A 12951-nucleotide genomic window follows, 5' to 3' on the forward strand; every position below is an offset into this window, starting at 1 on the left:
TGTTGCTCCTGACCGTGCTTCTTTTCATCAAGGCAGAGGGTGGGATTAACATGCCAAAGCTGTGAACAACAAGGAAGGAAAGGACGGACACAAGGCCAGGCCACTCTCAGGCCTCTGGTGGCCAGCAACACACTCTCAGCAGCACAGTGGGAGAAGCTGGGTTGCACAGCACTAAGGGACAGGAAGGGGGAGCAGAGAGGCACACACAGGAGGCCCTTGTCCAGGACAGTGGGTGGAGCAGGCACAGCAGAGGCACAGTGGGAGGATGCTACAGAAGCACAGGGACTCAGCTCCTGGAACGATGCTGGGACAGCAGAACACAGGCTGGTAAGACGCTTCAGTCCAGCTGCATCTCAGCTCTGCCAACACAGCCACAGCTGCCTGCAGTCACTGAAGAGACCTACCACACACCAGGCTGTGTCGGGGCCACCGAGCTTCAAGCAGTGGTGAGCATGCTGGGAACAGCTCATACCCCGGGTATGCCACAAACACCTGTTTCACTTCCAAGCAGCAAATAAGCAAATCAAGTACACCTTTTTGACTGTTTTAAATAACTATAAAACTAACCTACAAATACAGATCAACAAAACATTTCTATTTGTTTCCCTTGAATCAAACTATAAAATGGCTTCTTCCTGGGAAAGTTAGAACCTACAAATTCGATGAGTTATGAAAAATGCTAGGAGCTGGGTTCGGTGGCACACACCTGCAATTCCAGTGGCCCAGGAGGCTGAGACAGGAGATTCGAGAATTCAAAGCCGGCCTCAGCAACTGTGAGCTCTAAGCAACTCAGTGAGACCCTGGCAGGGATGTGGCTCAGTGGTCGAGTGCCCCTGAGTTTAATCCCCAGGAACAAAAAAAAAAAAAAAAAAAATGCTGAGGAATGGGTTTGTAGCTCAGTGGTGGAGCGTTTGCCTGACATGTGTGAGGCCCTGGATTCAATCCTCAGCACCACATACAAAAAAACAAATAAAACATGAAATATCCATTCACAGTTAAAAAATAAATAAAATTTTAAAAATAAAAATGCTGGGTATTTCTACCTTCTGTTCGCCTATACTAAAGAAGATATACACACTGTCACTAAGAGACTGAAGTTAAAGCAGAGAAACAGTTCATGACCACCTTGCTTCTAGGGATAAGACACAATCTCCAGACTGAACACAAGGGTAAAATGGTGCTGACTGAGGGTGGAAGGCAGCTGTGCTGAGGCCTTCCTCATCTGAAGAGCTAAAGCACTCTGTGCATAGGGACTACAGGTCTTTCAAACATTACAATGTCATTTGCGGTCTACATAATGGTTTTCCTAAGAATACCTAAAAGTTTAATAATTCTGCATGACTTCATCAATTATAAAATGGTAACCTTAGAGAATTCTATATATGCTGTATGGAAAACAATGAGGATAAACATCAGCTCAGATTTCTCTCATTTAGAGATTGAGCAAAGTTTTCATGGTTTCTAGATTGTTATATTTTTAAAAACCCAAGGAAGATGTACTCTACGGTTTAGATAGGAGGTATCCCCCAAATGCTCACGTGAGACAATGCAAACAGGTTCAGAGGTGAAATGATTAGAGGATGACCACTGTAACCCCACCGTGGACTAATCCAGACAGGCAGGAGGCTGTGGCTGGGGAGGTAGGTCCCTGAGGGCATACCTTTGGGGCTTATCTCTTGTCCCTGGTAAGCAGAACGTTCTCTGCTTCCTGTTGCCTGCTTCCTGTTGCCGTGTCCTGACAGTTCTCCTCCACTACTCCCTCTGTCTTCATGTCCTGCCTCATCTCAGGCCCAAAGCAATGGTGTTGCCTGTCGATGAACTGCAACCTCAGAAACCAAAAGCCAAAACAGTTTTCCTCCTCTGCATTACTTGTCAGGTCTTTTGGTCACCGTGGTGAGAACCTGACTAAAACACATAGCCATGTAAGAAAATGTGTCCTTGCCAAGGGCAGGGGCTGGCTCTGTGTTCTTTCGCACATACTTCGCACTCGGCTCTGAGACCTCTTCTTCATGGTCATCTAAGGGCTCTCTGAGACGCTTGCTGACTTTCACCTGTGACTCCTGTGCATGAGTATTTTTTTGCTCTGGAAGACAAGAGCCTATTCATGAGATAGAAACAATGAGCATAAAATGTACTACTCAAGAATCAAGAATTCTGGCAAGTTATTTACTATCACACCCTTTGAACAGCCCTACAAAGAGGGAATGACTTGGAACACATCATCTCAGATTCTTTTGGGGTTTTTTTTTGGCACTGGGATTGAACCCAGGGCACTTAACCACTGAGCCACATTCCCAGTCCTTTCCTATATTTTGAGACACGTCTCACTGAGTTGTTTAGGGCCTTGCTAAGTTGCTGAGGCTGGCTTTGAACTCCTAATGCTCCTGCCTCAGCCTCCCAAGCCGCTGGGATTACAGGCATGCACCACCATGCCCGGGTCATCTCAGATTTTGAGTCCTGTGAAATAATTCTCAACTCTCCAAGGTGAGCTTGATAAGAGCATTGTGAAGACAATAGAAGAGCTTCTGTGGAAAAACCTGGTTTTGATGGACATAACAGACACACCAGTTAGGGATGACAATGTGAAAATTTGAGGGACTCTTATCCAGGAAAACAAGGACCCAAATTTGAACATAAGATCAGCCCCCTCGCTGCCCCAAATATTGCCATTACATGAACTCCACACTAAGAACCTCTAGGGAGGCTAAGGGGGTGTGGGTCAAGCATAAACAACCAGGCAATTGGACACATCAGGAAACAAGCCAACTACTATTGTAGTTTCTCTTCAGGTGGACCCGGGGTTAAAGCCAAAGGAATCTCAAACACCACCTCGGGGATAACTGGACAGCCAGGATCTCAGTCCCCTTTCCCCAAGCACAAGCTGAATGAGAAAGACTCACGAACAAGTGTTTCAAGGGCAGCTCCACTTTCACTGGCTGAGAACATGGGCAGCTGACATCGACCCTGACCCTCTAGGCTTCTGTAAAACGCTGATCTGAGGCAACTCTCCCTCGGTATCATTTTATGGAGTGGGAACAGAGGTACAGAAGGAGCAACTAATATAACTAACATCTCCACAACAGCAACCTTAACCCAAACCACAGAACTGACCTTTAGCTCTAAACTCTTATGCCAGGGATGGAGGAACAGGGCACTGACACCCACCAGGCGTCTGCTGAACAGCTGCGAGACCACACCCGTGCCTCCAGCAGCTTCCTGCCAGGCCTCTCCAATGTCCAGGCAACTGGGAATCTGAGTGAGGCAAGGGGGCATTTCCACCCACCACCTCGGTGCCTCTTTATTTACCTCAAATGTACTCTACAGAAGTAAATGCAAACACACAGGTACAGATCAAAGGGCAGTTTTGTAGAATTTTGATATTGATACAAATACGGTTTATTTACTACAACAGAGTTTAGTTGAACTGAAAGTTTTTAAAGAGCAGACAAGTCTTTGAAAGATGGGAAAACCACAGTTATCAGGTAATTTTTACTTCACAAAAGTGTGTTTTTCTTTAAGTAAATTAGCTTATATAAGCCATACAACAGATCAAAAATTCCAAAATGAGGATAAGAGAAAAAACTAGAAAGGGGGCTAATGTTTTTATTTGATATAGATCCTAAACATTAAAAGTGCTAAAATCTCAATTTATAAACCTAAGCCACTATGAGGTCTCTGTAAGCTTTTAGGAAAGCAGATTCATAGACAGGAATATATGTACACTGGAAGAACTGAGATGTGAATAATTGGATGTGGCTCAAGCAGTAGCGCGCTCGCCTGGCATGCATGCTGCCCGGGTTCGATCCTCAGCACCACATACAAACAAAGATGTTGTGTCCGCCGAGAACTAAAAAATAAATATTAAAAAATTCTCTCTCTCTCCCACTCTCTCTTTTTTTTTTTTTTTTTTTAAAAAAAGAGCATATGAGCTTATTAGGCTCTGCTCAGTCTTAACTCTCCTGTAAAGTCTGCAAGTACTCAAAACCCTACTTCCTCAAGGTAGGTTCACACGCCATTTACCACCACACGTGCACACACAAATGTGTCTTCAGTAAATGCTCTACCATTAAGTATGTCCCAGCCCAAATATATTTTTTTAATCTTGTGCTCTAAATCAGAGTCACTCTGTTTATCTCAGTCATGTATATCAGAGTTGCAAATCTTATGTCCCTTATATTAGGCCTAACTTTCAATACTTTCTGTAACACATGAAATTGAAAGAAATTCAAATTGCATGACTCTGTTCCAAATAAAAACACCATATACACATATGCTGTGGAGGGAAATCACATTCTATCCTTTAAAAACATAGCCTTCTAGGTCCAGTAACAGTACAAGTACTTTTTTAAAAGAAAGAAATTATGCCAAGCATGGTGGTGCACACCTGTAGTCCCAGTGGCTCAGGGGGCTTAGGCAGGAGGCTCACAAGTTCAAAGCCACTCTCAGCACTTAGCAAGACCCTTCCTCAAAATTAAAAAAATAAAAATAAAAAGGGTTGGGGATGTGTCTCAGTGGTTAAGAACCCCTAGGTTCAATCCCCTGGTACCAAAAAAAAAAAAAAAGAATTATGACCTAGTGATAAACTGAATGCAAAAAGAGATGAGAGTCCTGGTGTGTCTAACACTATTACTGACATGAGCACTACTCTTTAATCTGTACAGCAGGGGAAAAAATGAGATTGCAGAGCCTCCTCATGCACAGATCCAATGACCTCTGGCTGTGAAGGCTCTGAATGGGCTAAAATACCACACTCAGACGACAGGCGAGTACCTTCACCATCCGGGCTCACGGAGTTTCTGACAAAGGCCCAGGCCTCATCTTCACTGGCAAACTTCTTAAACCGGGCAGCAGGAAACCTGTCCACCTGCGCCTTGCATTCATTCCTGGAAAAGGGAGGCAGGTCATTTCCAACCTCCCTCCCTGTCCAACTACCCCCTTTTAATGAAGACTCCTCTTAGGTGGGAAACTGTGAGAAAGGACGGGCTGCCAGCTCCTGGGGGCAAATGTCACACCCTACAGCTTGTAGTGTTCCCTGGCGTGTCACATTCCACATCCCTGCCCTGCTGTCCCCCAGGCGGACGGTGCGGCGGCCCCATTGGCTTTCCTCAAACTCAGAGCATAACAAGTTGGGGGTCTTTGACATACAAAGGTCGACTAATCACTGTATGGCAACAAAACGGGCGGACATCTGAGGTGCTTCTTCCTCTCTGCTGTCGCGGCCAGGCACGGGGAGTACACGTGTGCACACCGACGACAAAACCTGATACCGCGGAGGGGAGGGTCCGGTCCAGCTTCTGCCACGCCCCTGCCCCGGAGCTCCCGACAACGGGGACCCACCCCCCAGGGAGCGCGCTCGAGTCACGACCGCGACCCGGCCCACCGCAAAGGCCCCTCCGCGGACCCCCCGGAGATCGCCCAAATTCCGGCCCCGTCGGAACAGGGAACCTGTGCTGGCGACGCTGGCGGTGCTGCCGGGGCTCCGCGCCTCCCGCGGGGAGCCCGTCCGCAACACAGGCCCCAGGGAGGCCCGGCCGCCCCAAAGCCGCCTGCGGGGTCCGCACAGGCCGACGCGCCCACTCACCAGGTGAGGAAGACGCCGGTCCTGCGGCCCCTGCGCACGGCGTAGAACATTCCGAGCCCGCAGCAGCCGCGGCCCCCGCGCAGCGCGACCAGAACTATTCTGCCGGCTAGAGGTAGCAGCCCGCGCATCACTCAGGCCCGCGCCCGCAGCCGCCTCGCTCTCCCGGCCCCGGCGCGCCCACGAGCCCACTTCCGGCGGCGACGCGGGGAGATGGCGTATACGCCCGTGGGGCGGGGCCTGCTCTCCTCCGTTCCCGGAAGTCGGCGGCGCGGGGTGCGCCGCGGTTTCCGCTGGGTTCTGGTCTGTCCGGCTTCGTGGGCTCCAGAGCTGCCGGCCAAGCGCTGGGGACGGAGGAACGCGCACCAGTGGAGGGGAGGCGCCGTCCCCTCGCGGTCGGTGCGCACCACGGGCCCTCTGAGGCCCGTGGGGCGGCCCGCGACTCCAGTCCGGAGTCGGAGGTGCAGCTCAAAGGCGCTCCCAGAGCCTGGCCGACGTGCTCTCCACCCTGGCGCTTCTGGGGCGGGACGCGCCGCGCTCGGGACGACTGTGGACGGCTTCCCAGTTCGCCCGCCGGTCGCTGCAGCGCGCGCCCCCGGGGGTGCCGCGCTGCCCCGGCTTGGCATGCAGGCGGGCGGAAGGAGGAGGTGGGGTGGGACGGGGCCGGGGAAGAAAAATCCTAGAAGTAATGAAGTGAAGGGAGAGTGGGTCAGGGGAGCCAATCCTTCACCCTCTCTGCTGCCGCAATCACAAGAGGCTTGGCTGTTGGCAGGAGAGAGACAAATGAGAAACAACACAAAGCAAAGCCAAATGCACTAATCAAAACCCTAACCCTCAAAAGACAAGGCAAGGAAAAGTCACTACAGTTCAAAAATGCTAAAAATGAGAAAAAAGAAACAAATATGTTTATGTATGTGTAAACTAGTCAGCACAACAAAGACACACACAAAAACAAACTAACCCCACCAAACGATTCTTAATGAAAAATGAAGGAATTATCTGCCCCGAGGTGGTCAAAATAGTTGATGAGAATAGATGGTCACTGCCCACGCCTGACTGTCATTCCATTTCTTCTTGAGCTCTGTACTGTGAGCAAGAGCAAGGGCTGGGGTCATTAACCCCTTTCTCTTTTTGTGTCACTCACCAAGCTTCCAGTTAGAGTGGCCTAAGATTGACGCTGTTTCATATAATTCTCAGCTTCTCTTCTCCCCAGATGAGGTAGGATGGGATGGGATGTGCTGGCAGGTGGAGTTCTGTCCACACAGACGAGGTCAGTGTGCACTCCCAGGGAGGGGCTGCTGCAGGGTCTATGAGCCGAGTCCCAGCAGCTGGGGCTTAGGCCTAATCAGCCTCACAGTCTTTGCTGGGTGGTTTCTGCTCTGGAGAGATTAGATCAACACACCTCCAGGGCCTGGAAGTTCTAGTCTCTGCTGGGAGTCTGGACCTCCGGAGTCTCCCTAGGATTCTGCTAGTGGGTCAGGAGAGCCAATCCTTCACCCTCTCTGCCACGGCAATCACAGCCTTGCCAGGCTTCCCAGGCTCAGCCCTCGAGTGTACTCACACCCACCTGTTCACGTGAGCTGGTCACGTGAGCTGCCGGACTCCAAGAGGTAAGTGAGTTGAACTTCTCTTTGCTTTCCCGACTTGAATCCCCCGGAGAAAATGGGCTCCCTGCTTGTTTTACTCCTATTCTGCTAGGCCTTGTGGCAGGTGCTTGTCAGGACGGTGTGGTGGTGTTTGCTCAGATCTCCAGGCTCCTGCAGCTCAGCAGGTGCAGCATGGCCACCTTAAGGTGGCTCCTGCCTCAGTTCTCCAGGCCAGTTGGGAATTCAGGGCTCTTTTCATGCCCAGTGCACATTGCAGCCTCTGGATCAGCTAAGGGCAGGCTGCTTTTCTGACCCCAGGATTTTCTGGACTTAATCTGTCCGTTGGGTTTTTCTGTGTTCTTTCTCCCTCTGTGATGGCCAGAGCTGCTACCCCTGCTGCAGCTGGCTTGGCTCCGAGGGAGTCTTTCTTCTTGGCTTAATGTACCTAAATGTCAGAGTCTCTAAGACACTCTGACTGTCCAATATTAGTTTTAGTAAATTCCTCCTTCACCCACCTCACAGAGAAGCAGTCCTCCGCTGGTGGAGCTATGGAATGATGAGGAATGCAGTCTCCTCTAGCCCGCCATCTTGAATCCTCTTCTTGCAGTAGTGTCATTCCCAGAGTCCACGCAGGCTGTGTCTGTGTTGTGGTTTCCTGCTGCTTCTGATTCTGTTTCCCCTGCAAGTGACTGGTGGGGGCTCTGCACCTGTCTTTCCAGAACTCTCTCAGAATGCCCCACACTGTGGTCACGGGCATGTCCTACACCCGGCTGTCCAGTGTAGAGGCCACATGTGGCCACTGAGAATGTGAGAGGTGACTAGAACCAAGGAGGGACAGGATTAGAAGTTGTGTTAATTAATTTTAATTGCTTAGGCTTGTCAACTCTCCATGTGAGCTGGTGGCTTCCCGTGGGATGATGCAGGGGCAGACACAGGCTGTCACACAGCTCTCATCCTGGGGCCCCTTTACCTGTGCACCTCTGTGTCTGCTGCTGCCGCCTGCCCTGCTCCTCCTCTCATTCCAAGCCACTCTTCAAGGGCGATTCCTGAGCCTCCGAAGTCCCCTGGGTGTGTGCTCAGCGGCCATTGTGCCTTGAGCATGCCCTGTCCCTGCATTTCCACAAGTGGTCACCTTCACAGCTTCCATGTCTGTGTCCTCCCCCAGTTGGTGTCACTGGGTCTGATTCTGGGAGCTCTGGAGCCACAGACCCACTGTTGCAGGGACAGACGAGGCAAGGCACCGAAGACAGCAGGAGACAGTTTTATGTGGCTGCAGCCAGGCTCAGGGGGCACAGCTTCTGCTGTAATCAATCCCCTGAACCCCGAGTTCAGGGAGTTTCAGAGTTTTATACCCAACCTGTAAGGGGAGGGGCTCACAAGGTCCCAGTCTGCAGAAGTTCACATAAAGCAGCTTTTTCCTTCACTGTTCTGGGCAAGTTAACCCTTCAAGGGCACCCGAGAAGGGCAGAGCTTCTTCTCCCCCTCTCTCCTCCCCTGCCAGCTGTTACCATGGGGCCCAGTTGTGACTTCTCTTATCTTGGAAATTAGACATCTCTGTGGAGCCCAGCTCAAGGCCAGAGGCCTGGTTTGCACACTTCTACAAACTACTGAACTGGACACACGTTTGTGAAAAACTAGTAAGGGGGTGTCCAGCACCCAGAGTGCCCATTTCTTCCTGGCCAGTGGCCAAGTGAAACAGGGCGACACGAAAATAGGCAGTTTGTCTACATGGAACTCTTTTGCAGAGACTCTTTTGCTGAGAGTCCTAACATCAGCCATGGCGGAGATTTCTGGAGCAGCCCAGTGAAGGCTTCTGTGGAGGAGGGTGCCACTTCACCACAGTCAGTGAAGTTGTTGTTTAAGGAGCACCGACAGCGCTCACCATTGCCAGCACTGTAAGGGCGTCCGGTGCCGGTCACGTTTGACTGGTCTTTGCTCCTCAGCTGTGGGCTGAGTCAGGTCACTTGAACCCCCAGAGCTGTGTCTTCTTCGTTAGCAAGGGGTGACCAGTACTATACTAATAATGTCGCAGGTTCTGAGGATTCAAGTGAGATGAGACCGTGAAGGGCAACTGTGCACACACGTGACAGCCGCGCAGGCCTGGTGACAGGCACACACGCGTGGTGACAGCTGCACACGCAGTACATGTGGGTGTCTCTCTCAGCCTGCACCTCTCCACCCCTCAGCAAGGGTTTCCCCAGAGCCAGTGTTGTGAAACCCATCCACCCTCTGAGCAAACATGTGGGAGCCTCTTGTGTGTCCCTGGGGACACAGTGGGGACACAGAGCAGGCAAGACTGCCCTGGAGGCCAGGCACTGAATCTGGAAAGTCAGGGAACAGAGGTTGCAGACAGCAAGTCACCCTGTGTGCCTACCTAATGGTGGGTCTGGCAGGGGCCCTGGAGGCTGGGGCGGTGGGCACGGCACTGAGTGGGGGCACCCAGCCTCATGGGGAGGTGAGTCCAGCAGAGGCTCCGAGGGAGTGAGCAGGTCACAGGCTGGCAGGAAGAGCCTTCTCAGCACAGGGAACGGCCACTGTGAAGTCACAGAGTTGAGGTAGCCTGAGGAGGGGCTTGATGTGGAGCATGCCTGTGGCCAGGGAGGGAGAGGCAGCAGGGGTGGTGGAAGGCACGGGAGACCAGGCGTGCTGATGGAGAGGGTCCGAGCAGCTGACTGTTTCTGAAAGATCCCTGAGGGTGCTGGGCCGAGAGCAGACTGCAGAGGGAGGGTGGCCGCAGGAGGCCACCGAGGGGTGGCGAGGGTGCTGTCCCCCCGGCTCCTCGTGGTGGCCGTGCGTGATGTGGAAAGACGGCAAACACATCCAGAGCAGGAAACCACACTCCAGTGCACAGACCTGCACCAGCCTGCCGGCCTGCTGCAGCGCCACGTCCACACGAGGCCAGCTGTGTCTGGCCCACGCCCTTCCCACCTCCCACCTTCTCAGAGGAAAGGGAGTTTCAGACACCGTGTCATTCCCAGCGTCAGGATCCAGACTGAAAGTCTGTGCGACTTCGCCACAGAGGGCAGGCGAGACTGACCCCAGGGCTCTGCTCCAGTGGCTGCAGGAGGGGTGGCCACTAGCTGGGGTGTGGAGGCTGAGGGTGGGGCCCCTTTGGGACCAGCAGCAGCTGAGAGTCGGACACTTCAGCTCTGACATTTGATTAGACATCCAAGGGAGAGGTTTCCAGTTGGTGGACAGAATGCGAGTCTGCTGCTTAGGAGGGAGACTGCACCCCTTCTCAGGTGCCATGTCACCAAATCACTCTTTGGATCACCCATTCTGTTCTCCTTCAGAACAGATGCTGGGAATGTCTGTTAAACACAGTGTTTCATAGGAAGCTCAACATTTTATGATTAATTGTGTTTCTGCAATTTCAAGAAAAATCCACCTGCTGATTGTATTTATTGTCATTTATTCTTTTATGAATAAGAATCGTTCTCTTTATTGGTGGTCCTGGGACTTGGGCCCAGGATCTCATGCCTGTGAGACAAGTACTGTACCACCGACCGACATCCTAATCCTAGGAATAATTCTTAATAGAAATCATGGTTTTTATGTGGCTTTCTGTTTTCTCCATGAGGAGCAGAAGAAAGGGGAGGAGCACAAGGCACCCACTGGCTGAGGGGTACAGTCTGGGGCCTCCTAGCCTCCTTCAGTTCTCTGTTTCTTCTGGTGCTGGGATTGGCCTAGGTTCCCTGTTGACCCCTGGTGATGCCGGCACAGTCCTGAGTCCTGCAAGGAGAGAGCTCCGAGGTCCTGTCTCTGAGCCCCTGTGTGGTGTCCGTCCTGCATGGGGTGCTCCTGTGGGCAGAGGGGTGTCCTCGGCTCTGCCCCATTGCTAGCCAGGCCTGGTCACCTAGTTGCTGGGTGGTGTTTTGAAAGCACCCACAGACTGGTAAAAGTGGCTTTTCTAGGTGAGAATGACTTCTCTGCTTTAATCACGACACAAGCTGCAGGTTTGCAGTGGTGGGACTGTGTGTCTGGTGGCCCTTGACTCAAAGCAAGCCCTCTCTCACGCCCTCCTCTGGCGGGCTCATACAAAGACACTCATGCCCGCCCAGGTGACAGTAAGCCCAGCTCTGTCACCGCCTCACCTTTGATGTCTCTGAGCTTGGTTTTGGGAGCCTGGCTGGGGTCCTCCTGCCGGCAGACCCGCGGCCCTTCCGCCGGCAGAGGCCCACTGTGCCTGCCTTCTCGCTTCTAGGAAGCATGGCTGATGCTTCGAAGGAGGGGAAACTGACCCGATTCCTGGACTTTGCCCAGCTGGTGGACATGGCCTCCGAGTCCGTGGGAGGAAAGGTAAGCAGGGCTTCAGGGAGCAGCCAGGGTTTCCTGCACGCAGGTTGGGGGTCCCCCCCCCAGGGCAGAGAGCTGAATTAGCACCAGCAATCAGGGCGACGGGTGCCCGCCCAGGGAGCACCTCCCTGCTTCCACAAATTTACTTAACGGAGGCAGTCCTGAACAGGGACGGCCCAGCCTTAATGCTCAAAAAGGCCCCTTGCCCTTGTGGAGGGGACCCACTCTCCTCTGTGGGCCAATTCAGAACGCGTGGTGGCCCTTCAGCTTAGGTGCGGCATGATTCTATCCCGGAAGCTTGCTACGATGCGAAGGAGAAGGTCCCTGCCATGGGCAGAGGGGCCTCCCAGGAAGGTTGTCCTACAAGGAGAGGCTTGGGAAGTCCCAGCCAGTGCTGTGACCACACCGAGGACAGGGTGGTGGAGCACATGGACTCCGCTGCAGCTGGCTGGCGTTTGCAGTGGGGCATCCACAGGGCCCATCAGCAAGAGATGCTCCAAGAGCCCACTCAGGGGCCAGGGAGCCGCCAGGAAGCCGGCAGCACCAGGAGAGCTGGGTCCTCCCTGGCCCTTGGGTTCCTGGCTGCAGCCAGAGCCCGGGCACCTCCCCACAGGCTGCTGGGACCACAGGCTCCTCCAGAAAACCCGGCTTCCACCTGTGCTCATGGGGCCCAGCTGGGTGCACCCCTTTCTCCGGCAGAAACGTGCAGCTTGCTGACACACGCCTGGACAGTTTCCCTGGAGGGTGACTTCCTGGAGTCCCATGGGAGAAAACTGTGGCCACCAGAGCACAGGTGTGACCCCGGGTGGCATATAGACCTACTGCCCTTGCTGTTGGAAAAAGCCACAAAACCCAAGGTTCTGAGTTCTTGAAAAGAAGGAGCTGGTCTATTTGCTTCCCAAGTGCGAGGTCCAGATGGTAAAGGGATCAAGAGGAAAGGTTGGGACAGCAGCAGGGTTACTGCCTGCGGAGCCTCCTCCCTGGGCCAGTCCACATCCCCTGCATCTCATAATGCTTCACTGGGAATCAAATAGAACGTTTTTAAATTCACACTATTTTATCTTCACTTCCCTTTGTCTAGATTTTATTTTCAACAGACGACTTCTTTGCTCCTGCAGAAAACCTCATAAAGGTACTGTGAACGCGCGTGGTGCGTGAGGAGGCTGGTGGGAAGGCCCCTGCCCTTTAGCTGACCTCTCACTGACCAGCACAGCAGCGTGGCCACATGGAAACATGCAGACAGCAGGAGCGGGGGGGGGGGGGAGGAACGTGGGCCACATGGCCTTAGGGGGACACACTGAGGTCCGTGCCCTGCTCCCTTGACAAATGAGGACTTCATCGTGTGTCTCGGGAAGAAGCTGGCCGTTTTGAATCGTTGGGAAAATGCGTTACCCTCCTCGTTAAGAACGTGTAGGACAGTTTCTCATTTAAAAAGGGACACATTAGGCAGCTCAGGAGGATGAGGTAGGAGCAGTGAAGTCCAAAGCCAGG

The 12951-nt window shown here is 52.7% G+C and overlaps 1 protein-coding gene and 1 long non-coding RNA gene across 17 annotated transcripts in view; one reads left to right on the plus strand and one right to left on the minus strand.

Moving 5' to 3' along the window:
* Window positions 1–6004, minus strand: part of LOC124097591 (ribonuclease H1) — a 46031-nt gene extending 40027 nt beyond the window's left edge. For 15 of the 16 annotated variants that reach the window (XM_058581887.1, XM_046452073.2, XM_058581892.1 and 12 more), the window contains exons 1-2: window positions 5582–6004; window positions 4771–4883 (exon numbers count right to left, since the gene is read on the minus strand). In XM_058581887.1, coding sequence (XP_058437870.1) covers window positions 4771–4883; window positions 5582–5709 — 241 coding nt within the window. In that variant the 5' untranslated portion in view covers window positions 5710–6004. Of the gene's footprint in view, window positions 1–4770; window positions 4884–5581 lie in introns of those variants that run through there. The other variant, XM_058581888.1, reaches the window with a different exon arrangement.
* Window positions 6005–6080: 76 nt separating this feature from the next.
* Window positions 6081–12704, plus strand: LOC124097593 (uncharacterized). Its single transcript, XR_006853290.2, has 3 exons — window positions 6081–7188; window positions 11369–11463; window positions 12542–12704. It is a non-coding gene; the product is annotated as an uncharacterized LOC124097593 (long non-coding RNA).
* Window positions 12705–12951: the final 247 nt, after the last annotated feature.

Source organism: Marmota monax, unplaced genomic scaffold, assembly GCF_021218885.2.
Source record: "Marmota monax isolate L192 unplaced genomic scaffold, Marmota_monax_Labrador192_F-V1.1 WCK01_AAM20220418_F8-fsc00578, whole genome shotgun sequence".
Taxonomy (NCBI): domain Eukaryota; kingdom Metazoa; phylum Chordata; class Mammalia; order Rodentia; family Sciuridae; genus Marmota; species Marmota monax.